Here is a 26,166-nt window from a genome sequence, read left to right as displayed (position 1 = left end):
AGCCTCTAGGCTGCTGGTCCCATACTTGCTCCACTACCCCATGCTGCCTCCATCCCAGGTCTCGGAGTTTTATCCTCCCCAAAGCTAGTTGATAATATAGACATGGCATGCCCAGTAGTACTTCAGAAAGGATTCCCAGGTGAAAACCAAAATGCCTGTCTTGCACTGATAAACTCAGTGCAACAGGTAAGAAATTCATGAAATTCTTTCTCCATAAGATACAGAACACACTAAAAAGTTCGCTAATGGCTCTGAAAATGCCATGGAGGATGAATCCTTAGTGAGTTAAAAAGGAGAATTAGAATGTGTCAGGGGAAAGGATTTGGGCCTTTCTGATGAGTGGCAGTGGTATATGTAAGTAGAGGCAGGGGCCAGCCTGAGTCTCTGAATGACAGCAACAAGCTGAGACCTTGCCTCTCATCCCTACCAACACACACTGGCCATGTAGCATAGCAAGAAATAAAAGTTCTTCATTTTAATCCACTGAAATTTGAAATCCAAACATCCATGTGAATGTTCGTTACTGCATCATAACCTAGCCTATCCTGATTCATGCAAGCACCTACTAAAAGGTACTCGATAAAAGATGGTTATCATTTGCTGGTGAGGTTGCAAAGAAAGGGGAACACTTATACACCCTCGGTGGGAGTGAAAATTAGTTCAACCATTGGGGAAAGCAGTGTGGTGATTCCTCAAAGAGCTAAAAGTAGAACTAACATTAAACCCAGCAATCCCATTATTTGGTATGTTCCCAGAGGAATATAAATCATTCTACCATAAAGACACATGCACGTAAATGTTCACTGTAGCCCTATTCACAATAGCAAAGACATGGAATCAACTTAAATGCCCATCAGTGACAGACTGGATAAAGAAAATGTGGTACCTATACACCATGGACTATTACGCAGCCATAAAATAGAACAAGATCATATCTTTTGCAGGAACATGGATGGAGCTGGAGGCCATTATCCTTAGCAAACTAATGCAGGAACAGAAAACCAAATACTGCACATTCTCACTTAGAAGTGGGAGCTAAATGATGAGAACTCATAGGCACAAAGGAGGGAACAGCAGACACTGGGGTCTACTTGAGGGTAGAGGGTTGGAGAAGGGAGAAGAATGGAAAAATAATTATTGGGTACTAGGCTTAATACTTGGGTGATGAAATAATCTGTACAACAAACCGTCGTGATACGAGTTTACCTATGTAACAAACCTTCACATGTACCCTAGAATCTAAAATAAAAGTTAGAAAAAAGAGTGCACAGAATGAAAAAAAAGAGGTGGTTATCATTAAGAATGTACCCCTACAGGACTTTCCCAATGCCTCACCATCAGAGATTGAATGGTAGGCTAGAACAGACCATTGGTCTTATGCAGATTCTTGGATAGGGAAAGAAAAGTACAACCAAGGACAAGTCAGTGTCAAGATCAGATTCAGGGAAGTTAGGAAGTACCCAGATAGACCATATGGAAATTCCAGTTATAAAACAAATCCTGGTGCCCTGGTGCATCATGCCCCTAACAGACTGTGTCAGGCCTTTTTCCTCTTGCCCAGAATTCTCCCACTTATTCACTAGTCAGTTCAGATTCCACTTATTCTTCAGACTCTAGTTTTAGTTCCATATATTCCCTCAAATTTCCTAATCCTTCAAGCCTCTACTATGTGCAAAATAGACCATGCAAAGCAGGTGCTTCAACAATTATTACTTTTACTTCCCATTTTATACTTAATCAAACATTTGGTATAATCTGTTTCAAGACTGTCAATCTTGTTTCTCTAACCAGACTACAAGCCCTGTGAAAATGCCATGTGTTTTACTGCTTTTACAGTCCCCCACAGAAATGATTCCAAAGGACATTTTTACACTGATTTAAATGCCAGGGAGGAAAGAACATGATATAATCCTTGGGGCTGAGGACAATTTGTTTTAATGACTTTGGAAGAAAGTAGGGAAATTCACTAACTGGACTTTACAGTAATACTTTAATCTAGCTAAATAGACATACTCTTTTTTTAGGTGGAAATAAATTGTTATAAACCCTACATGCCGGTTGGGTATGGTGGCTCACACCTGTAATCTCAGCACTTTGGGAGGCCAAGGTGGGCAGATCACCTGAGGGCAGGAGTTTGAGACCAGCCTGACCAACATGAGCGAAACCCTATCTCTACTAAAAATACAAAAATTAGCTGGGCGTGATGGTGCATGCCTGTAATACCAGCTACTCGGGAAGCTGAGGCAGGAGAATCGCTTGAGTCTGGGAGGTGGAGGTTGCAGTGAGCTGAGATCACGCCACTGCCCTCCAGCCTGGGCAACAAAGCGAGATCCTGTCTCAAAAAACAAAACAAAACAAAAACAACAACAACAAAACCCCCTACATGTCTTTGATTCAGCTTTGTTCAAATTAAAATTAAAACCAGAGATGACAAAGTAGTTTAGCAGGAACCCTGAGAAAAACTACAAGGAAGCATTTTTGAGAATTTAAAACACTTCATTAAAAATTAGCATTGGTTTTAATAGATTCAAAAGTTAAGTATTTACATACCAGTTATCATAAACTTTAAGCTAAATCTGTATAAGTTGTCTACTTGAAATCATAAGGTTAGGTTTTGTCCAAATCGTTTAACAGCACTGAGCTAATTAGTCTATAATATTGAAAGTTAGCTTTCATAATTCCAAAGACTGTTGGTATGTAACCTTGCAACTATCAATATTTGTTACTGCAAATTTTATTGGTTAAATGCCGAAAAAGTAGTTGGTGAAGGTCAAGATGAAAACAGTGTTTGTCATGAGAGGTTGATCCCACAGAGATGACCTCCCGGAGATAACCTCCTGGTCATAATTACTCTGGTCTACTTCTAATCATTCATCCTGGATAGTGATGTTGTGCAGGTTCTCTTAAAGTTAAGTAAGTGCATTCCTCCTTAAAGGAATTTATTTTACAAGTAAAATAAAGTAGCTTCAGTGTACCTTAAAACATGGAGCACAACTTTTATTTTCTACAACACATATTGCAGTAGAAGCACTTTTAATCTATCTCTACAAAACCAACTCAGAATTTTCCCTCTCTGTGTACTCCTGCTGCTAACAGCTTGGTTCATTCTCCCCCTAGGAGTCATTTGGCTTGCTCCCAAACCAGTTTCTATCAGTTGTACAAGTTATTGAAATGACATAATTTAATTGAAAATTAGGTAAACCAATGAAATGTGTGCATAGAAAGAAAATGAGTTTCCTATGAAAAAAACAAGTCAATAAAGCCTAGGTGCCATTTCTAAATACTGTGCATTAGGTATGGGTGAGGTAACTATAAAAAAGAATAACAAAATCACTAAACTCTGGAGGTGTTCTGCACTTAGACTATTTTACAAGTGTCAAATTCTTGCTTCACTTTGAAGAAACCAAAACTGGGAAGGGTGGGTGATATAGTTTAGATGGCTATGTGCAAGATCAAAGATCACAACTCCAGCCAGGCGCAATGCATACAACAAAAGATCGGCAAACAAATGTACATGTATATGTTTTCAGTTAAAACAGATGGTCTATGTATATGTTTTTGTGATTCACTGTTTTCACCACATTTTATCGTATATAACTGACCAATTACTACAAATTCGTGACTTTGGATATGGGGCTTCTACTCAACTTGTTAATTAAACGATTGTAGAGATGACACAAGTGTATAGATAGAGACAGTACAATGTTATTAATCAACTTAGGAGATGCCAGAGTAATGTTGGTGCTGAGCTGGAGGAATATGAACATAAACCAGGATGTGGACAAGGTTGAAGAGATGACCCATAACTTCCTTTATATTTATTTTCTCAAGAAGCTATGAATTTTCCCAACTCTAAAGACTGTTTCAGCATTCATCATTTTAACAGCATAGAACAAGCACTTATTTACAAATGAAACAACACAAAAATCAATAGCAGGGAGGAACCATTGGCTACTATCCTGCAAAGAAAACACAGCTCTTCTTCAAGGTCTAACTTAAGAAGTTGAAGGCGCTCACACACCTGGCACAAGGAGGATGTAGCTAGGCCAGGCCTGGGGTGCAGAGGGGCAGGGGTGTGGGGGTGGAGAGGAGGGGTCCTGACTCTAGGGGCTGTTGTCCAGGACAGCAGGTCCACCTCCTGAGGGTTCAGCCCAGCCAGGAGTGAAGTGATTCCAGGAGAGAGAAGCCCATCACACTGGGGCAGCTCTCAGTTAAAGATGAACACCCGTTACTGAACTCTCTATCCCAAGTTTAGAAATCAACCATCACAACCACCACTGGCTATGTCTTAACCTGGTACTCATGACTCCCTGCCAGAGTGGTCCATCACAGGAGCCCTGGGCTAGGGGAGACCTAGGTATCTGTATTCTGAAAACTCCTATGGGCAATTCTGACCCACTCTTCATGAGCGACCTTCATGAGAATCGTGAATCTGCTGAAATCAACTGCAAATGAATGTGCATGTGTACAAATGTTCAGCATTCTGGAGCGCTTGTCCACAGCTTCCATCAAATTGTTTTCATCAAAATTTTGTAACTCAAAAACATGGAGAACCACTGTTCTGAACTCAGTTCAAGTCTTCACCGTCCTGGTTATCTCCACAGTACGGAGGAAATCTGAGATGAGGCCGAACACAGCATTCTCCCGTACACAGCTTTCCTGCTGTACGTTCTCTCTCTATTTTTTTTTTTTTCCAGACTCCAATCTGTTCCTCTTTCTTCACTTCTATTTTTACACTGAAAAGTTTGGGTTTCAAAATAACTATAACCTAAGAATTCCTCAGATAAAAGACACAAAAAAGTAAATTTCCAATTTCCCTTACCCTACTTCTCACATTCCTGTATGGTTTTTTTATTAAAACACCTTTTTTCAAAAAAATGAAGGGCACTTTATGTCTGTTTTTTCTATTAAGTTAATGACTTGAACAAATATACACATATTTATTTTAATTGTCAGCACCTTGGCTTACCTATGTTTTTAAAATAACAAATTATATATATAGATAGCACTCTTTTCTCCTGCGTCTTGTCTCAACACATGACCATAACAAGAAAGGATACAATGTTGTATGTGTTAAACAGGCTCCAATCTGTGCTGGTAGTTTGGTTTTATAAATAAGAACATTCCCTGTCCAGGAATAAGGCCCAGGCATTTGGATTTTCCAAAACAACTCTCTGTAACCAGGGTATCCAAATAAATTCAAGCATTTCAATTTCAAAACTGATGTAGCTATCTGCTCCTTATTGAGGTTCCTCTAAGTGCACATTAGTTAAATAAGCCATTTTCTATTATTTCTGAGCAAAATGAATATTCACTATTCAAAAGGACATGCCCTATTATAATTATATAACCAGTTCAAAATTGTTTTTAAGAAATCTAAGACAGACTTGAAATTTCAACCTGACAAAATTGCTGAAATTAAGCTTCAAGATATATTCGTTCATTTGGAAAATGTCTAAGAAGCCTTAATATCAAACCTAAAATGTATAGTAATCAACACATTTTTCTGAGATCCAGATTTCAGCATAGAGGCAGTCTCAGTATAGAGCAGAAAGAACATGAAATCTGACCTCATCTGACCTGGATTATAATCGCAATTTATCTCAATCCAGTAATTTAACCAGATCCCTTCTTGGTGGAATGGAAATAATGTCCATCTCACTCATAAGGTTATGATTAGAATCACTTGGGATAACAACAGAACAAGCCTCTGTAAACTGGGAAGAGCTGTCTAAAAGCAAGGTACTATAAATGCTGTTCCTTTTTTAATGCAAAAGCCCTCCAAAATGCATAGGATGCTTCTTGCACACAAGTCATTAGAATGAAGTGACAACAGTTATCTGGGTGGGAATGAAGGTGAGAAAGAAGGGCCAAGGTGGCTGAAATCCTTAGCAGAACAAGCGCTCCCTTGTATAAGAGGTGCAATGGGCTGACAGCTTCCTGGCCACATCTTTTGACAACCCTGGTGGTCAGTATCAGTACTTTGTGCAAAAAGCTAATACACTAGGAGGTCAGCAGGCTCACAGTGATGGCAGCTTGAGGCTCTCTCTGCTCTGGCAAACAGCAAGCTCCTATGTTTCTAATGCAGGGCTGTGTGTATCTGATTCTGCAATGCACCTGCCACGCCTGGGGAGCTGTTGGGAGAGGGAGCACCATGAAGTTCACCAGCAGCCAGAAGAAGATTCCTGAGAGGCCAAGCCAGGTGCTACCTAGAGAAGCCAGCATGTGGGCTCCACATTTCTGCTGAACACGCCTGTGCCCAGAAGTGAGTACCATCAGGCTGAGGTCCCAGGGTGCGCTCACAGTTCATTTCTCTTTATCTGAACAGAGAAAATCATGTACTTTCACACCTGTCATGCATTCCATGGGCTTCTAAACATTTTTTAAAAACGGAGATATAATTCACATGCCACAAAATTTACTATTTTAAATTTACCATTTCACTGTGGCTTTTGGTATATATACAGCTTGTGCAACTGACACCATTATCTAATTCCAGAATACTTTCATCACCCCAAAAAGAAACTCCATTCCTAGCAGCAGTTGCTTCCCCTTCCCCTCTACCCCCAGCCTCTGGCAACCACTAATCTACTTTCTGTCTCTCTAGATTTGCCTGTTCTGGACATTTCATTAAAAAATGAGTAATGCAATATGTGGCCTTTTGTGATTGCTTTTACTTAGCATTAGGTTTCAAGGTTCATCCATGTTGTCGCATATATCAGTGCTTCATTCCTTTTTATAGCTGAATAAGTTTCCCCTGTATGGGTATACCACATCTTGTGTACCCATTCATCAGCTGATAGACATTTGGATGGTTTCCAACTTTTGGTAGATGACAATATGAATATTCATGGACACGTTTTGTGTAAACATGTTTTCAGTTATTTTAGGTATATACCTGGAATGCAATTGCTGGGTCATTTCTGGGCACTTTTGAACCCTAAAGTTTATGTCATCACCCTCTGTGTACCAATTTCCATGGCAGACAGAAATAAATACAGTTCACAAGGAACCCCAAAAGCCAAAGGAGAAAATGAAGACAGGTAGAAAGGGAAAAAGGGGTTCTGCATGAAGCAATATATAGCTGCTCTCAAAGTACCACTAATAATATATTTCTCCTGTACCATAACACTGCAGTAGCCATAGTTAGGATGAGGGGACCAGCACTGGGCCTAAGTTGGCACAATCCTCTTAATAATAAGAACAATGAACATATAATGAGTGATTCCTATGCACAAGGCACTGTGCTGAGCACATTTTATGGACTGTCTAATAGTAGAGAGGAAAGGAGAAACAGGATTATTGAAAACAAACACTCACTGCAGCCAATTCTGCCTTCTGCCAGAGTGGCATAATTCACGTCTAGGACAGGCCTGGAAGGAAAGGGGAAAACAGAGGAAGCTAAATTGCCTGAGGAAGAAAATGACATTTATTTGCTAGAGCCAGGTAGGGAGTAGGGGTGTTGAAGGCTTGAAAATGGAAAAGGGATTGATGTGTAGATAAGAGAAGGCAGAACAATGGAGCAGGGGCCTAAGAAGAAAAGACAGCCTGTAAGAAATCCCAATGGCCAAGAAAACTTTAGTTTTAGTTGATTTCTGTTTTGAACCACATTGTTATCTTCCTCCTTTTCCCTGAGACCTTCAGTAAGCCCTGTGTTGGTGTCACTCTGGAAGATTAGAGAAGTGGGCAGTGCAGAGCAAAGAGGAGACAGCAGTGGCCAGAGGTGAAACACTGAGCTAGCAGCAAGAATTCAAAGAGAGATGACCAGAACAGGTAAGCCCCATTATTATCAGAATATTGGAGGGAAGAAAAGGTACTGAACTTGTAGTACATGGCTCAAGCCATTTTAAGTATTAGGGGAAAGGGTGACCCCAGAAGCTGGAAGAGATGCGATCACCTGCCTTTCATACTATAATCTGCCCAACAATGCAACAGTTATGTTATAAAGGGTGGGTAACAGGGAGTAGGAGGCAAATCCAAGATTTACCACTTTAATGTTCACTGCATGACAATGGACTCATGACCTTCAAGACTTTGCGGTGCCATTCCTAGGAATGGTCATAAAGTCCCAAAACATTCTCAGTGCCCTGTGGAAGTCAAGGACTGTTCTCAAGCTGCAGATGAAAAAACTCTAGCACGAGAGTCTCCTGGACATGACTGGGTCCACTGAAGTTTTTCTCACCCATCCTCCTGCAACAGTCACAGCTAAAGGGCCTTGAGGCCACTTCTGTAGCAGGGGTTGACAAAAATTTTCTGAAAAAAGCCACACAGTAAATACTTTAAACTTTGTGAGCCAAGAAGCAAAATCAAGAATATTATTAATAAATAGGTACTTATATAAAAAGAGAAATTTCTATAACTTTTATGGATGAAATTCAAAAAATAATAATTGTGCACAATTTTTAGTAATACAGATCTGTTAATGAGAAGAATGAAATTTATTGATAGCATTTTTTTCCACTGGGGTATATACCTGGAATGTACATACCCCAAATTAGTGTTTCCCAAGCAATGGGGAAAGGACTCCCTATTCAACAAACGGTGCTGGCACAACTGGCTAGCCATACACAGAAGACTGAAACTAGGCCTCTTCCTTATACCATATACAAAAATCAACTAAAGATGGATTAAAGCCTTAAATGTAAATCCTATAACTATAAAAACCCTGGAAGACAGCCTAGGCAATACTGTCCTGAACACAGGAAAGAGCAAAGACTTCATGACAAAGACACCAAAAGCAAACACAACAAAAGCAAAAATTGACAAATGGGATCTAGTTAAACTTAAGAGTTTCTGCATAGCAAAAGAAACCATCAACAGAGTTAGCAAACAACCTGTAGAGAATGGGAGAAAATGTCTGCAAACTATGCATCTGACATAGGTCTAATACCCAGCATCTATAAAGAACTTGCATTTATAAGAAAAAAACAGCCCTATTAAAAAGTGGGCAAAGGTCATGAACAGACACTTCTCTAAAGAAGATTTACACGCAGCCAGCAAGTATATGGAAAAAACAAAGCTCGATATTACAGATCAGTAAAGAAATGTAAATCAAAAACATAATGAGATACCATCTCACACCAGTAAGAAGGCTATTATTAAAAAGTCAAAAAGTAACAGATGCTAGCAAGGTTGTGGAGAAAAGGGAACATTTATACACGGTTGGTGGGAGTGTAAATTAGTTCAACCATTGTGCAAAGCAGTGTGGTGATTCCTCAAAGAGCTAAAAGCTGAACTACCATTCGACCCAGCAAAACCATTATTGGGTATGTACCCAGAAGAATATAAATCACTCTACCATAAAGACACATGCACATGAATGTTCATTGCAGCTCTATTCACAATAGCAAAGACATGGAATCAACCTAAATGCCCATCAGTGACAGACCGGATAAAGAAAATGTGGTACCTATACACCATGGACTATTATGCAGCCGTAAAACAGAACAAGATCATATCTTTTGCAGGAACATGGATGGAGCTGGAGGCCATTACCCATAGCAAACTAATACAGGAACAGAAAACCAAATACTGCATACTCTCACTTGTAAATGGGAACTAATGATGAGAACTCATAGACACAAAGAAGAGAACAATAGACACTGACTGGGACCTACTTGAGGGTGGAGGGTGGGAGGAGGGAGAGGAGCAGAAAAAATAACTATTCAGTACCAGGCTTAGTACCTGGGTGATGAAATAATCTGTACCACAAGCCCCCATGAGACAAGTTTACCTACGTAACAAACCTGCACATGTACCCCTGAACCTGAAATAAAAACAAACAAAACAAAAAACAAACTTAGTTTATCCTAACATCAAACTGATTACAAATGTTCATCTGCAGAAACCATTCTTAGCTTATGGGCCCGTACATAAGCTACATATGGTTCTCAACTTCTATTCTGCAGCCCCTGTTATCTGAAGCAAAGTGAATGCTGGGTTATCTATGTAGAGAGTTTGTAATGCAATACCCTGATTCAGAAATTAGACACCTCAAATGGACTTTGAAGTAGCGCTTGAAAGATCCAGCTGTTCCTCGAACCCATTGGTCTAGTCCCCCAGTGATAGAAACAACCATTCTTTCAGCCAGTATTTCCTGAGAACCTACTATGTGCCAGAACTGTCATAGTCACTGGGGATATTGTGGTGAGTAAGACAGATGAGCTCCCTGCCTTCCTGGGGGATGAGACTGCAAACAAATGTTAAAGCAAGAAAAAACTGTCAGAGAGTGGTCGTGCTATGGAGAAAATGAGAGACTATATTGGAGGAGTAGGGATAGGAAGTTACTTTGGATGATGCAGTGAAATAACCAGTTCCTTTGTCCCTACATTATTCTCAATCCTTTTTTTTTTTTTTTTTTTTTTTTGAGATGGAGTCTCACTCTGTCACCCAGGTTGGAGTGCAATGGCACGATTGTGACTCACTGCAACCTCCGCCTCCTGGGTTCAAGCTATTCTCCTGCCTCAGCCTCCCAAGTAGCTGGGATTACAGGCATGTGCCATCATACCCAGCTAATTTTTGTGTATTTGGTAGAGACAGAGTTTCACCGTGTTGGTCAGGCTGGTCTCGAACTCCTGACCTCAACCGATCCACCCGCCTTAGCCTCCCAAAGTGCTGGGATTACAGGCATGAGCCAGCGCATATGGCCATCAATCCTTTTTTTTCTTTTTTTTTTTTTTTTTTTTTTTTTTTTTTTTTTTTTTTTTGAGACGGAGTCTTGCTCTGCTGCCCAGGCTGGAGTGCAGTGGCCGGCTCTCGGCTCACTGCAAGCTCCACCTCCCGGGTTCACGCCATTCTCCTGTCTCAGCCTCCCGAGCAGCTGGGACTACAGGCGCCCGCCTCGTTGCCCGGCTAGTTTTTTGTATTTTTTAGTAGAGACGGGGTTTCACCGTATTAGCCAGGATGGTCTCGATCTCCTGACCTCATGATCCGCCCGTCTCGGCCTCCCAAAGTGCTGGGATTACAGGCTTGAGCCACCGCGCCCGGCAATCCTTTTTTTTTCAATCAGACATTTGTGTTTTTTCCAGTATGATGGAGGTGAAATAGAATCTCACTGTGTTTTGATTTTCTTTCCCTTCTTATTAATCAGCATTATATGTAAATATATATTTTTTTGACTTTCAGGTTTCCTCTTCTATTAATCCCTGACTGATTTCTCATTTATTTTTCTGTTCAGTTTTCTTTTTCACTTTGTTGGCATTCTTTCAAAATTTTGGATATTGATCTTTTATTGGTGCTATATATTACAGATATCCTCTCCCAGACTATCCCTTGTCTGTTAACTTTGTGGTGCCTCTTGTTTACAAGATTTTAATTTTTATCTGGTAAAGAATTCACTGTATATGAGAATTGGTTGTTAGCTCCCTTCTCAGCAGGCAAATATAGAAAAAAGCAGGGATTTTTAGTTTAAACCTTCATTTCATCCTTTATAGCTGTGTCTTGCCCAAATTTATTAAAGTGTTGAGCCCTGACTGCCCTGTCTGCAAAATGAGAACAATTCCTACCTCACAGTTTTGTTTTGAGAATTAAATGAAAGAATATATGCAACTCTCCTAGTACAGTAGGCCCCTCCTACCTCACTCTTAAATTATAAGCTGCTTTGAAGGAATTATATTCCGCATAAAACCATAAGCAGCACGGATACTTAGACTTTGTTTATTGTGTTGATTGAATTTATCTTTAAAATGCATATAAAGTATAATAATATGCACTTAATTGACTAAAATGTAGAAGACAAGACCAGAAAAACAATTTAGCAATTAGCTCTTTAACCCACAATTACTCCAACTGTCCTCCCTTGAACTAAAGAGGTAACAGAGTGGTAGTAAGTGACCCAGTTAATAGGAAATTTGTAAACATTCTTTTGAGGGAAAATGGTATTTCAAAAGCCTAGAATCCCATTTATACTGTCAATCCTACTATAGACCAAAATCCATAGAACAGCATGTTGTAAAAGATATTTGTAATTAGTTTTGAGAGAAAAAAAATCACAAACTAATGTGAACAATAAGCCTTAACAATTTCATAATAAATGAGTTATATGGGGAATACATTTATAATACAAACACTAACAAAAATGTACTAGTTATGGCTAGCTTTTATTTCAGATTAAAAAGAAAAATTCCAACTCCTCTGATCCCTGAGCATATTATATATGCGTTACGTTTCAAGAATAATAAAAGAAATATTAAAAATGGCAATGAATATTGGGCTTTACCCACCACAAGCACACACATCGACACGTTTTTGGTACTCACAGGCCAGTGCCCCAGCTGGAAACACATGGCTGAACACAGACCATATTCATTGACTGAACTCTTTCCATGTGAACACCTGCAAGGTGCTTTCACCTACCTGCTCTCGTTTCATCTTCACAACAACCTGTGAGTTAAGTATTAGTAACGTTTGCTCAAAGGAAGAAACTCAAGTTCAGAAAGGATATGCCACTTGTCCCTATTCAGTAAGCAGGAGAGCAGAATTTAAACTGCTGACTGCAAATATGAAAATATAAGCCCATCTTATAGATGAAGCTGCACCAGACTGAAGTATTTTCATGAAATTTGTAAAACCATGTAAACAGGACTCCAAGATCCCATGTATTACTTTCACTGACTTCTCCCATGTGCTACTCCTGAAACTGCTGAAGGAAGAGACCTCCTTCTATGGCCTAATTACCCTGAGCTCAATGAGCATGTATTTTGCTAAACGGGATTTTTAAGTGATTGTGCTCTAGTCAAAGTACACGAAAAATAAACTAAAATGACTTGCTGTTGCATTGTGCACAATAGCAAATGCTGTAAAACACGAATATTGCCTCTGATTTAGGGCCGGATTCTGAAAACATGTTTGGAAGTCATTCAGCCAGCTCCAACTACAAATGAGTAAGTGATGGCCATGAAGACGGACTGACATGGAGTTGGATTCATCTCATCAGAGGCTTTTGGCCCATTTACACTCAAGGCTTTATTTATTCAAATAATTTGCTTTATTCCACCCCTCTAGAGAAGAAGACCAGCAGACCATCATTCCACCCCTGTTCTTTGCAAAGAATCTAACATAAACAATGTCAACAAGAATCATTGCATTTAACAAACTGCAGGATGCACCACGGCACTGTTTATAAGATGTAAATGGAGTCTTGTTTTATTTCACTGTTCTGCTAAATTCAGGTATCTGCTTCATTTTAGATCTCGGTCCCCTGAAAACAGGCTCCCGTGCTGTATTCAGTACTGTCAAATATGCAGATTCAGTGAGCCATCCCAAACAGTGAACGTGAAACATGACCTAGATGATGTCCATTTAGACACGGATGATTGAAGGGTTACTATACTGTGGTGACCATTGGCATTGCTTGCCACCCATCTCCAACTCTCTGACTATGGCACACAGCAGGATGGTCCCTCTAGCATTGGGTGGGACTGAGCAACTGGCTCTGAGCACTGGATTGTGAGCAGATGTAACGTGTGTTGCTTCCAGGCTAGAGCTTTTAACAATGCCATGCAAAGATCCTCCAGAGCATTCACCCTCTGCCAAGGTGACCAGCAATGTTCCAGATGGCAGCTGCACTGCTAGCCTGGGGTCCAGAGAGATGCAGTGACAGCACAAAGCAGCGCCCCCCCACCCGCAACAGATATCTGGCAAAGGCAGAAATAAACCTCTGCTAGCATGAGCCCGGAGCATTGTTTGTGACCACAGCATAAACTGGCCCCTCTCACCCAATGCCTCAGGCACACGGTGCCATGAAAAAGGGCTTGGTGTTGATTAAATTGAGTTGATCTAGTAATAAGTTAACAGATTCGTGTAATTTAGTATCTGAAATAAAATGTTATTATCTTGTCAGGGAAAGGTCCTTCCGCCCATAGTTCACTTGGGCCCCCAAGTGATCACTGTGTTCCAAAATCTGTATTAAATAGACCTAAGCAAAATTGAAAAGGAAAAGTTACAGTTGTAACCTTCCAAACTGCCAGCTCCAATTTATTGGTCTGCCAAGGTTCTGAGTTGTAAACAATAGAAAGTACTCTGGCTAGTTAAGCAGAAAAGGATTGATTAAAGATTTATTAGTTTACAGAATCTCAACAGAAACACCATCTCCAGACATGCCAGTGTAGATGACATAGCCTCACTGCTGGGCATGGACACCACCCTGAGCTCTGGAGGCCTCTGCTAGAATCTCGGCCACTGAGCTACTCTGTGGCCCTCATGCACCTGCTTTGCATCTGTAGGGTACAATCCAAACTCTCATGCAGGTGTATCTAAATAGTGAAGCCTAGGTCACATGAATGCACTTTGGGTGCAAAAACAAGTGGCAATGATTTTTTTGTTTTGTTTCTTAGAAAGGAAGAGAATTCCTCACACACAGGAAAGATATTCAAAGGTGTGTCCAAAAAGAATAGTAAATACTCACTATATCTGTGGTAGTGCCTAATGGATAACTAAGGTCTTCAGTGCTCATTTTAGTCATAATCAACTTCCAGGGCCTTCCTGGTGCCTGCAGCTCTTCTTTTTCTCTCCAGTAGGGTTTCAATCAATCCCTGTTTGTACTACTTTCAGTTGGGTCTGTCACTTGCAACCCAGAGAGCCCTAACTGATACAGAAATAATCATGCATTAAAGAATCCCAGGCTAGCCCATTGCAAGGGGGGCTGTGAATATTCACATGCCCTGAAGAAATTTTCTTTTCTTTTTTTCCTGCGAGGTAACTATGCATGACAGAAAAAAAAAAAAATCAAAGAATATGAGACTTTGGTTTGAGAACCCTAATTGGGATCATGGCTAAATACTGATACTTAGGTTCTCTACTAAAAGTCCTCAAAATGGGGGTCAGGTGTGGTGGCTCACATCTGTAATCCCAAAACTTTGGGAGGCCAAGGTGGCAGGATCGCTTGAGCCCAGGAGTTCAAGGCCAGCCTGGGCAACATAGTGAGACCCTGTCTCTACAAAATAAAATAAAATAAAAAATTAGGCCAGGCACAGTGGCTCATGCCTGTAATCCCAGCACTTTGAAAGGCTGAGGCAGGCAGATCAAAAGGTCAGGAGTTTGAGACCAGCCTGGCCAACAGAGTGAAACCCCATCTCTACTAAAAATACAAAAAATTAGCTGGGTGTGGTGGTGGGTGCCTGTAATCCCAGCTATTTGGGAGGCTGAGGCAGGAGAATTGCTTGAACCCAGGAGGCAGAGGTTGCAGTGAGCCGAGATTGCACCACTGCACTCCAGCCTGGGCGACAGTGCTGTAGTTCCAGTTACTTGGGAGGCCTGAGTTGGAAGGTCGGGGCTGCAGTGAGCCATGATCGTGCCACTGCACCCCAGTCTGGGCAACAAAGCAAGACCCTATTTCTAAAAAAAAAAAAAAAAAAAAAAAAAATTAAAAAATTAATAAACGTCTTCACAAATAACTTTTTACTTTAAAAAATATTACATATACATTGATCATGTGGGCATATATTCAATGAATTAAAAATGTCAGTAGTATACCCAAGGTGCCAACTTGTTGCCAATGCTACTTGGAAATAAGGCTATCTATAAGACTATATGTAGACAGAGAAATAGTTAATGTTTAAAGAAAGATAGAGCTAGTTAATAGGTATAGACATATATTCACACACACACACATTGATGTTAGGGTCTAGGATTAGTAAAACCAAAACTACCCTATACTCTGTTTCTAGGTGCTCAAGTCCAAGGGCTGGTTGAAATACTAGAATAAAACATGAGAAAAACAAAAACCTAAGAGAAAAACTGCATAAAAATTATACTGAATACTTAAGGCATGCCAAGGACTTCTTAGGGTAACTTAACGTTTCTCTTTTCACTAAGAATGGCTTTCAGGACAGGGCAGGGGCCCTTGGCCTTTGTTTAGGTCAAGTGGCCTGAGCCAGCTGATCCAGGGTGAATATCAAAGAGACTAAGCCCTGGAGTCCAGTGAGGTGAGCTGTATTGCAATAGCACTTGAGGGAGAAGATCAAAGGATTCAGAAAGCTGGGATTTCCATAGCAGCCCTTTTCCTTCTCTCTTCCACATGGCAGTCATTAACTCTTCCTCCAATTCAGTGAGAAATCCCAAGGTTTCCCAATAAATTTCATTCTAAAAAATTTAATTGTTAATTATTATAGGCACATATAGTTGTTTATTCTTTAATTCTTTTTTCCTTCCTTTTTTGTTTAAGTTAGGCTAGAGCCCAGTTCCTGTTTGTAACCAAAAGAATGTTAGATTAACTAAGTCTATTCCCCTATGATCTTACCCTCCCCAATATCCAGCTCCAGCCTTAGGTAACTCATCTTCCTTAACGGCAGCAATTTAAAAGGACCTTTGGCTTTTCTGAACCTAGTAGTCATGTGCCACCCTGTCACTGAGCTTAGCAACCTTAGCCTTGATTGTCACTTTTTAGGAAAATAATTGCTAATTTTAACAACCTCTGGCTTATAGTTGTAACTTCAAATGGCTTCAGAGATCAGACAAGTGAGGTAAATGGAGAGAATGGTGAGCTGGACCTCACCAGACTCACTATAAGCCCCATATAAATATATTTATGTTCAAATACTTAAAACACTGTGTGGTTCAAATAAAATTCATGAGCCAAATTTACCTCCTGAACAGTCAACTAGCAACCCAGCTTGCTATTGGTTTATATTACATATGGGTCTAGATTATAAGGCTCTTAAAATTCAATTTTCATTCACTTGAACAGGATAAAAATGCTTCTTGCACAGCAAATTTTCCTATTTTTTTTTTTTTTTATCAGAACATAAGACATTAATGGAGCTAACGTGAGGTATCTAGTGGACCCAAGTGGTGTTTTTAAAAGAAGCTTATCAATGCTGGTAGATTCCTCCCTCAGTGTGTGTCTTATGGTAAGTGAAACAGGCTCATGTTACTTTCTATGAACCACAGAACAAAGCATGCCAAACTCCTTAGAAACACAAGGACTCCAAAGGTATTACAGCACAGATGGAAAACCTCAAATGCCTAGCCTTGACAGTCTTTGGTTTAACTACTTGACCTGATTCTCTTCACAGACTAAAAAGGAAATTCAATTCTATTTGAGAAAACTGACAAGACATTCTTTTCCTTGGAGAAAATGGACTGGGACAAATTACACACAAAAAGCTAAAATCTCCAGCACCAGTGGTTGAAAAACAATCAAGCCTCCATTAGCAGTTCCTTTGCCCACAGAATGCTCTCTGAGGAACTACGGGGTTTGGAAAAAGTGCAGGCCTCTATTCTTCATCCATGACACATCAAAGTTGTAATAAAAACCTGCTTTTCTTTGTGCAACTAAGCTACTGCTATTTCACACCTACATCTTGCCGGAGCTTATTCAATTACCCTCAATGACTTTGTTTAAAATGAAAATGCTTTGCCTCCTAAGGACAGTGTGAGAGGACTGATTAATGTTGCTCCCTGAAGAACAGAAGTGTAGGTACACAGACAAAAACCTAAAGAGCTGGAAACTACTGCTGGGCCATGTTTCACAAGAAATTCAAATCTACCTTCAAGTATTTTGTAAAGCGTAAGGACTCCTAAGGCAGTTGGATATATCAGGGGGCATCCTGTGCCATTTTTCCTCTTTCTTCTTGATGACAATCACAGAATTAGAAAACTAAGAGGATGACAAGAAATGAGAAAGAAAAACCAAATTTTGCCATATGGTTTTTCAGGAGAAGGGGAAACAGTTCTTCTTTTTTTTCAACCCCCCCCCCCCCCCCCCCCCCCCCCCGACACATGGTTCCAAAAGATCTGTAACTAACGAACCAAGCCAGCACATTGCTGGGTTCTGGAGCTCTGTGACTCAGAAGTCACTTTTCTATCCAACATATTAAATGTCAAGTAAAATACATCCGATAAGAGAGATGAAATTTTTTCGGGAAGCTTGGCCACTGAGTGTCTCTCCTTTGCAAATGAGCCCTGTATGTGCATCTGTTTTTTAGTTAGATTGCCAACCTATAAGAGATAAAACATCCACCCAAGAGCTGCATTAAAAAGCATAAATCATGGAGACCATATCTAGTCCTCTATAAATCCCTTCAAAAAGAACTTTATCCATAATCATAATAAAGGTCTGTTTCATTTAAGAAAGAAAAAAACCCAAACAGAAACACATGCAGATAGAAAACAGAGAGAAGATGAAAAAATCACAGTGATATTTTTATGTATGCATAGTACGCGAAATTTGGAGACGAAGAGTCCCGACAGAATGCTTGAAGAATCTGTAATACACAAGAATATATAGGTTCCAGGGTGCGCATAATCAGAAAGGGCAGTATTTATCCATCATCTGTCATCGGCTCTCATTTCGCAAAGCCTGAAGATTAGAACCCCTGATGTCAAAAGAACTGAAAATATTTAGAGCTAGTTCTTGCATGGCTCTGTGAAGAAGGGGATGAGGGAAGAAAGAATTATATTAGGACTACACTTCACTTCACTACTCTTTTTTTTTTTTTTTTGCAGTTTTTACATTTATTTAAACAGAAAACGTGCACACCAGCTGTCTACTCATTTTCTTCACTGCGCAGCCTGGCATTGGGGTTGGTGACTCTGACAGCCAGCTGGGCAGCTCTTTCCACGATGGCTTTGCGGTTCTTGGAGGAAACATTGTGAGCAATCTCGGCACAGTAAGATTTGTTGCACATCAGCAGCACTTCCAGCTCCTTGACATTGTGGACCAGGAACTTCCGGAAGCCACTGGGCAGCATGTGCTTTGTTTTTTGTTGCTCCCATAACCAATACTGGGCATCAAGATCTGGCCCTTGAATCTTCTACGAACCCTGTTGTCAATGCCTCTGGGTTTCCGCCAGTTACGCTTAATTTTGACATATCGGTCTGACTGGTGCGGGATGAACTTCTTGGTTCTATTTTTGACGATCTTGGGCTTCACAAGGGGTCTGAGGGCGGCCATGATGCCGAGGAGGAGATGGCTGCCACCTCCATAGGCAGCGCCGAGGAAGACAGAAGGGCTACTCTTTTTTATAGTAGATTGTTTTCTTTAAGAGGAGCATAAGCTATGATTAAAGTGGCAGAATTTTGGTGCCTCTAACACCTGGTATGGAAGCAGAGTAACAAGAAATACTTGGCAACCCAATTATTTCATGCAGGTTTTCATCTACCCAGAAAGTTGTCCTCAAAATAGAATGGAACTTTTTCTCCTTTATCAATCTGGGAGGTGCCTGGGGCAAAGTAACCAAGAACCTAAGAGTGTTGTTGATCTGTATTCTCAACAAACAAAATCTAAATACACTATGATCCAAGGAGTCTAACAAATAGCTTTCTAATTTTATTTCAATTACTTAATGGTACATTCAGCTTATATTACACTGCTGTCTTGATGTAGTGACAGTGAGGCTGAAAAGAAACAAGATTTGTCCCTAGAGAGATATGGGGTTATTGAGCTCTGTTCCCAGAAGTGGGAGGATGGATTAGATAACTGATCTTTCTATAGTTTTAAGGAATATTTTAATTCAACTGTGAAATAATGGGAGAATAAAACAAATTCAAGATCATCACTATCTAGGGATTTGGGGAGGTTAGATGTATATCCTGAAAATAATAGCTAGGGAGAAGGAAATCTAAGAAAATTTTTACCTTAGGATGCCAAAAACTTAATATTTTAGAAATAGCAAAAGGCTCATTTATTTCTTATAAATTTTTAACCAAAGACATTTATAGTTACTGAATGGGCTGAAATAGTAAGATTCTTATACTTTCACATATTGGGGTCTCAGGAGTAAACATTTACTAGGGATCACTATGGGAAATGCAATCCTTCCCATCAAGAACAACTGTGGAGACAAAACATTCCATCCAAAATGGATTATCAGGACTCAACTTGTACAAAGCAATGCACAAATCAGACTCTTTCTGTTGTCATTCCAAGTGGGGGAGGGGTCAGCATGAAGCAGGGTTGCTATGGGAAGGTTTCCGGGCTATGAACCTTGACTTGAGGAATGTCCAAGGATGAAAAGGTCAGGAGTCATAAGAAAGGGGGATGGGGCCTTGCAGGTAGAGGAGTCAGCATAAGCCACCTTTGTAGGTTACAGTGAATGACATTTGGAGACTGGCTGAGGCTAAAAAGCTGGGGCAGACTGTAGAAAGCAAAGCTACCATTATTGAGAGCTAAACATGCCAGGCACAAAGCTAAACATTTCCTTTACTTTTTTCCCTAATTTAATTTTAATAAAACTGAGCCCCAGGCCACAGGCTCGGATTGCTTCTCTTTGTTAGCCACACTCACTTCCTAGATGACCACATACAATCTCTCAGTTTTAGTGCCACTTGTACTTGGATGACTCTCAAATCACCACCTTCATCCTGGACATTTCTTCCAAGCTCTGGACTTACACGTCCGGCTGCCTATTTGACATTTTCACGTGCATGCCTGAAGGGTATCTTAAACTTAACGTGGCTAAAACCTAATTCCTGCCTTCCATCTATCCCCCAAACAAAACAAACAAGAGAGAAATAACTGCTCCTCCTCATCCACCTTCCAAACACATCCAGAAACCAACCACTTCTCACCACCTCCACACCTACCACAGCAAGCCACCCCCATCTCCAGCCTGAATCACTGGCGCAGCCTCCAAGCTCCTAGTGAGGATGGGTGTGAACCTCCCCTCCAGAGCCCCACTGAGTCTACGCATTCCAAACCTGTCCTTTGTAGGACAGGCTCCAGCCATCAGTATTGTTGTCTGAGGTAGAGACAAAGAGTTAAGAGTAATTCTTTGACAGGTGACAGCAGAAACAACAGATGCTGAGTGAATCTAAAAGGAAAACTGCAGGGCGGGGTTGAGGGTGTCAAGGATGGGACATTTGAGGACATCCACAGGGGAATAAAAGAAGTCCCACTCTTAAGAAACATCACACTGTTGGCTAGGCGCATGGCTCACACCTGTAATCCCAACACTTTGGGGGGTTGAGGCGGGTGGGTCACTTGAGGTTAGGAGTTCGATACTAGCCTGGCCAACATGGTGAAACCCTATCTCTACAAAAATACAAAAATTAGCCAGCGTGGTGGTGCATGCCTGTAATCCCAGCTACCCGGTAGGCTGAGTCAGAAGAATCGTTTGAACCCGGGAGGCAGAGGTTGCAGTGAGCCAAGATCAAGCCACTGTACTCCAGCCTGGGCGACAGAGCAAGACTCCGGCTCAAAAAAAAAAAAAAAAGAAAGAAAGAAACATTACACTGTAGGTCAAATGTCCGCCGCCTTGAGCAGCCTTTCTTGACTCCCCAGGCAGAGCTGAAGGCTCAATTATAGGCTTGGAAATCACCGGATGCCTATGCTAAGAGCCTCCTACACCAGAATCTGAACTCGTTTTGTGCCTCCAGCATCTCATGCCTACCTGGTAAGCCCTTGGCAAAACTGTGCTGAATGTTTAACATGGTGTCACGGACAGTGAGTTAGGAACTTGGAGAGGAAGTGGCTGCTTTCTTCTGGAAGAGCTAATGAAGACTTTACATAGGAGGTGAGGTTTGCGAGATAGAAAAAGGTATTTCAGTTTATCCAGGAAGTTAGCACTGATGGCCCAGCAAGGAACAGCAGTGGTGTAGAAAGACGGAGGGCGAGGCCCAAAGGAAGCGAGGAAGGGAAGCCGCGGCAGCAGTGCTGGGCTGTGGTGCTGAAAAGTAGGCTAGCACTGGGCAGCCGAAGACAGAAGCGAGGCAAAGGAAGAGTTGTTCCCTCCCCTCCAGGACTGGTGGCGGGAAGCAGAGTGGAGGTGGGGGAGATGTCTAAAAGATACGACGGATAGCCGGGCAACGGAAAGTAGCTGCTTTTGAGAACGTGGTTGAGGCTGGAAGCAGGAGTTGATGAGTAAAAGGATGAGGAGAGCTCATACCTGTGGTTCTTTTCATTTCCATGTACGATGCAAATTACCGAGCTCCAAAAAGGAGATGAACCCAAAACCTTAACAATCAGAGGCTAAAACTGGACTAATCAATTAGGTGTGAGCCAATAAGTTAATGAGGTAGGAAGCACAACACGGTCGAGAATTATAAGACAAACCCAGGTTATTACTTGGGTCCTCGAGGATCCAATTAACTTCTCATTAAGTGGGGCTGGGTGCTCGGCTTCTCACCGGGCGCCAGCCTCCAAGACCCCAGCCAACGCCTGGAATGGGACTCCAGGGAAATTCGGCCAGCTGGTGGATCTTCAGTGAGATGACGGCAGTGGCGTGGACAGGCCATTCACGGCGATACCCACCCAGCTCTGTCCAGGCCTCGAGCGGAAGGCTGGGAGCAGCACAGCACACGAATGGCAGCCGCAACGCCTTCCTTTCCCTTTCCCTGCCTATCACGCAAACTCTCCCCTACTAAAATGTACCCTCCGTAAGAACAGGGCTCCGTCCTTCTTCGCCGGATGCGCGGAGCCCAGAAGGGCGCCCGGCCACGGCGACGCCCAACAAGTACTGGCTGAATAGTGAATGAACCCCCCTCGGCCGCACTTCAGTCTATTGGGCAGTGAAGGATGCAACCTGTGGAGCCGCCTAAGAGAGCACAGGGGGAAGAAGCGGAAGCCTCCGGAGGTCCCCGCGGGGCGACCTGCGGGACCCGAGCGCCGGGCTCCGTAGTGGGGTCGGGAGGGGGATTCTGGTCCCAGGCCCAAGACCGACGGCTTTGCAACTGACCTTCCGGCGGGGGCGCCCGCGCGGGGCACAGCAGCCAGGCTCCGGCGTCCCGCTCCCGCCGCCCCCCGGCGGCGCCCGGCGCCCGCTGCGCACGTAGGTCACCTGCCTCCTGCTGGCGCCACGCGGCGAGCCCGGCGCAGGCTGCAGGTGCGGCCCAGGTGGCCGCCAGGCCAGGCCCGGCAGGGCGCTGCGGACTGGGGACCCGGGCCCGGCGCGCCGCAGCTCTGCGCACAACCGCAGGCCGAGCAACAGCGCGGCCCCGAGTAGACACCGGCGCAGGGCGCCGCAGCCCCTCCCGGGAGGCCTCTCCCGGGCCATGGCGCTACCCTTGTGGTCCCGCGGGCCGCGCCTGGCCGGCAGCAGGGATGTAGCCCCGCAGGCCAGAGCGGCCAACTGTGGGAACTCCCCCGCGGGCCGGGGCGCGGGCTCAGACCCGCCTCCCTCCCTCCCGACCGAGGAAGCCTCGGCGTAACCTTATCCTGCCCTGCCGAGCGCGCCCCGCCGCTGGAAGGGTGGTGGGCCGAGCGCGGTAACAGGGCGCCCTCTCCGTCCCTCCGGAGGTGCCAGGGCCCGGTTGTGCAGGGTCCCTCAAGAGGTGCCCTCCGCCCTGGCCTCCAAAGCCTGACGGAGCTGAAAGATATAGGGCCAGAAAAAGCGCATTCCTAACGGGATCCCGGGCCATAGCTTCATTTTCTGATATTAGTGTTGTTGGAGAAACACAGGAGGAGGGTAGGTGAGCATACAAGGAACAGTCAAGCAGTTTGCACCATTAAGCACAATATAAAAATAAATAGCACTTAAGCCCGGGTTTACAACTTCTCTCTCTCTCTCTCAAGAAAGAAGGGATTGGGGAGAAGAGAATAGCACTCAATGCAGAATAATCAAATTAGAGTTATTCTATATCTAAATTCTGCCTGAAGCCAATTCGTACTTTCTTTCCGTGTTATGAAATGTGTGGGGGTGAGCAAGGAGAGGGAAAAAGCCAGCTAAGACATCTGACAGCGGGTGGGGGGTGGGGGTGGGGAGAGAACAGAAGTTACCATGGCATGATGTAAATCAAATTAATTTAGCTCCAAACACACACCTCCCTGCTGTCTCGCAGAAACACAGAGGGACAAATTTATCTTTCGGCAAAATGCTCCCCAGCTGGTATTTCCATCCCCACCTTGACCTTAATTAATCAGACTGAACTCTCACAGCCTGAAGTCCAGTGGTGGATGTTCCATTTTCAACTGTTAGTAGAATCCTTTCCCACAACCCAGTTGGGGTGGGTTTGGGTTTTAGGTTTGAGTTTGGGTTTAGAATTTTTTAAGCTGTGGTCACTTTTCCTTTTTTCCTTGCTTTACTCTTTCATTTTCCATGCTTCCATGGGAGACTGCGCCTGCGGACCTATTCTCTTCCCCCGTAACAGCCTACAGCATGGACAAGAGACAACAAATACGGAGCCATACCTCCCTGCTCCTTTGAATTTTGGGTATTTTCTGTAGGGAGGCCTCATCTCTAAAATCCTCTTCTCTTCCTGGCTTAAGAAAGACCCAATTTATTCCCTGCTAGTGAACAAAGCAGTTGGGCTGTTTCTCTACATTTAACAAAATATCTCCACCCAATCTAGTCCACCCCCTGGCCACACTGGGTCCTCAGGATCCTGAACGTTCCATTAGGGTTGACTTTTGCTTTTTTCTTAGATGAGTCCAGGGGATATTGCAGATGGATTCTATTTTAACAAATTTAAACAAGTACGAGTTTTTCCTTACACAAACTGAGAGCCAGCCTCACATCCTGTGACTATTTACTTGAACTGTGTTTGAACCAGGACCCTGCCATTCAAGCACTATGAGACTTTCAACAAAGTACTGGACCTCTCTGAGTTTCTGTTTTCCTATCAATAAGCAGACCTATATATATGGCAGGATTATAAATGTTACATAAAATATTATACATTTCATGCCCAAATAATACCTGGCTCACAGAAGGGTCTCAGTAGTACTTTTTTTAAATTTACCATTAAAGAAAATCCTGGATGTTGTCATGAAAAAGAAAAGGTAAGCATTGATTCCAAAGTGGGCAAAGATAAAGTATAAGGAAATTTACAAATAATTTATACAGTATTCTCAGGAATTCAGAGTACCCAATAATTTCAAGAAAATAACCATTAAGCATCAAGAAATGAACTCTGTTAATATGTATAAGAGTTTGTAGGGTGCTTGACAAACCTGGATTGGAAATGTCTGGTGTAGACTTTATTGGAAATTTTATTTTCTATGCAGTCAACACAGTGCCGCTAACTAGAGAAGTAATCTTTTAAAGATCATGGTGCCACTAGGGTGTACCCTCTGCTCCTCTGTTGAGTTTCTCTCTGGGGGTGGGGGGAAGTATAAGCAGTATTTTATATTATTAAAATGGGGATATTTAATAAGACTCTGGGCTGGGGGTGGAGGATGGAGTGGGGGTGCATACAAAACAGTGTAGTTCTGGAAAAGAATGGGCAGGATGACCTCATATTTTCCTTTATCTCATTTCTACAGTTCTCTAATAAAATGTTTTCATTATGGAAAAAATTTCAAATCACATGGAATATTTAAATAGCCTTTTATCTTTTGCAGTTGTGTTTGTGTCTATGTGTTTATTACTAATAAAAAGGAACTGTTTATATGTATGTAGCATCAATTTTCTGGAAGAAATCTATTTTTAACTTCCACACAGTATTTTCCTGTGTTGTGGATGATAATGAATAGTAAAATGGGTCAGTCTGTGGGCTGAAGAGGCAAATCTAATGGATCACTGTTGTAGCTGACAAGCAAGCTTTCATTCACGACCTTTGCTTTTCTTATAGAGTTGAACTTGTCTCAGTCCTTTCTGGATGTGTCTCAAAAATGCAGATAATCATTAACCACTGTGTCATAGGTTGGTTAATTAAACAAGCAGGTCAGTAAACCACAATAGCAGCTTTCATCAGATCACAAATTACATCCTCCTAGAGGTTTTAGCCAGGAAAATGCATAAAACAGAACATTTCTAATCTCCTAAACAACATGCATTTCAACTTGGACACCTGCTGTAGTGCAGTGATTCTCAACCAGGGTTGGTTTTGCTCCCCAGGGGACATTTGGCAACGTCTGAAGACGTTTTTGGTTATTACCACTAGGGGACGCTACTGGCATCTAATGGGTACCTATTAACCAGGGATGAGGCTAAGCATCTTCCAATACAAAATATAGCCTTCCACAACAAATACTTGTCCAGCCCAGAAAGTCAGGAAAGCGGAATTTGAGAAAACCTGCTGTAACTCTAGATGCTAATGTGGCCATTTTAAATTATAGACTGTCCAAAGAGAAAACAGAGCCGACAGTATCCTCACCTCCATCAAATGGTTATTTATATCTCACAATGTGACATACCCAGTGTGTTAGTCCTTTTTTTGTGTCACTATAAAGAAATAACTGAGGCTGAGTAACTTATAACAAAAAGGTTTAATTGGCTCTTGGTTCTGCATGCTGTACATGAGGCATAGTGCCAGCATCTGCTTTTGGTGAGGCCTCAGGAAGTTTACAGT

At 42.2% G+C, this 26,166-nt stretch overlaps 1 protein-coding gene and 1 pseudogene across 3 annotated transcripts in view; both read right to left on the bottom strand.

Annotated features, from left to right (window-relative positions):
• METTL24 (methyltransferase like 24) overlaps positions 1–22,944 on the bottom strand; it is a 116,762-nt gene extending 93,818 nt beyond the window's left edge. The window contains exon 1 of one of the 2 annotated variants that reach the window (XM_030928137.1): positions 22,614–22,944. In XM_030928137.1, the coding sequence (XP_030783997.1) occupies positions 22,614–22,931 (318 nt within the window). In that variant the 5' untranslated portion in view covers positions 22,932–22,944. The remainder of the gene's footprint in view (positions 1–22,613) is intronic. The other variant, XM_030928138.1, reaches the window with a different exon arrangement.
• LOC104664501 lies at positions 18,425–18,924 on the bottom strand (annotated as a pseudogene). Its single transcript, XR_748281.2, has one exon. The product of XR_748281.2 is annotated as a 60S ribosomal protein L32 pseudogene (transcript).
• Positions 22,945–26,166: the final 3,222 nt, after the last annotated feature.

Source organism: Rhinopithecus roxellana, chromosome 4, assembly GCF_007565055.1.
Source record: "Rhinopithecus roxellana isolate Shanxi Qingling chromosome 4, ASM756505v1, whole genome shotgun sequence".
Classification (NCBI taxonomy): domain Eukaryota; kingdom Metazoa; phylum Chordata; class Mammalia; order Primates; family Cercopithecidae; genus Rhinopithecus; species Rhinopithecus roxellana.
Note: the sequence above shows the minus strand (reverse complement) of the source record. Positions and strands in the feature narration are given on the sequence as shown.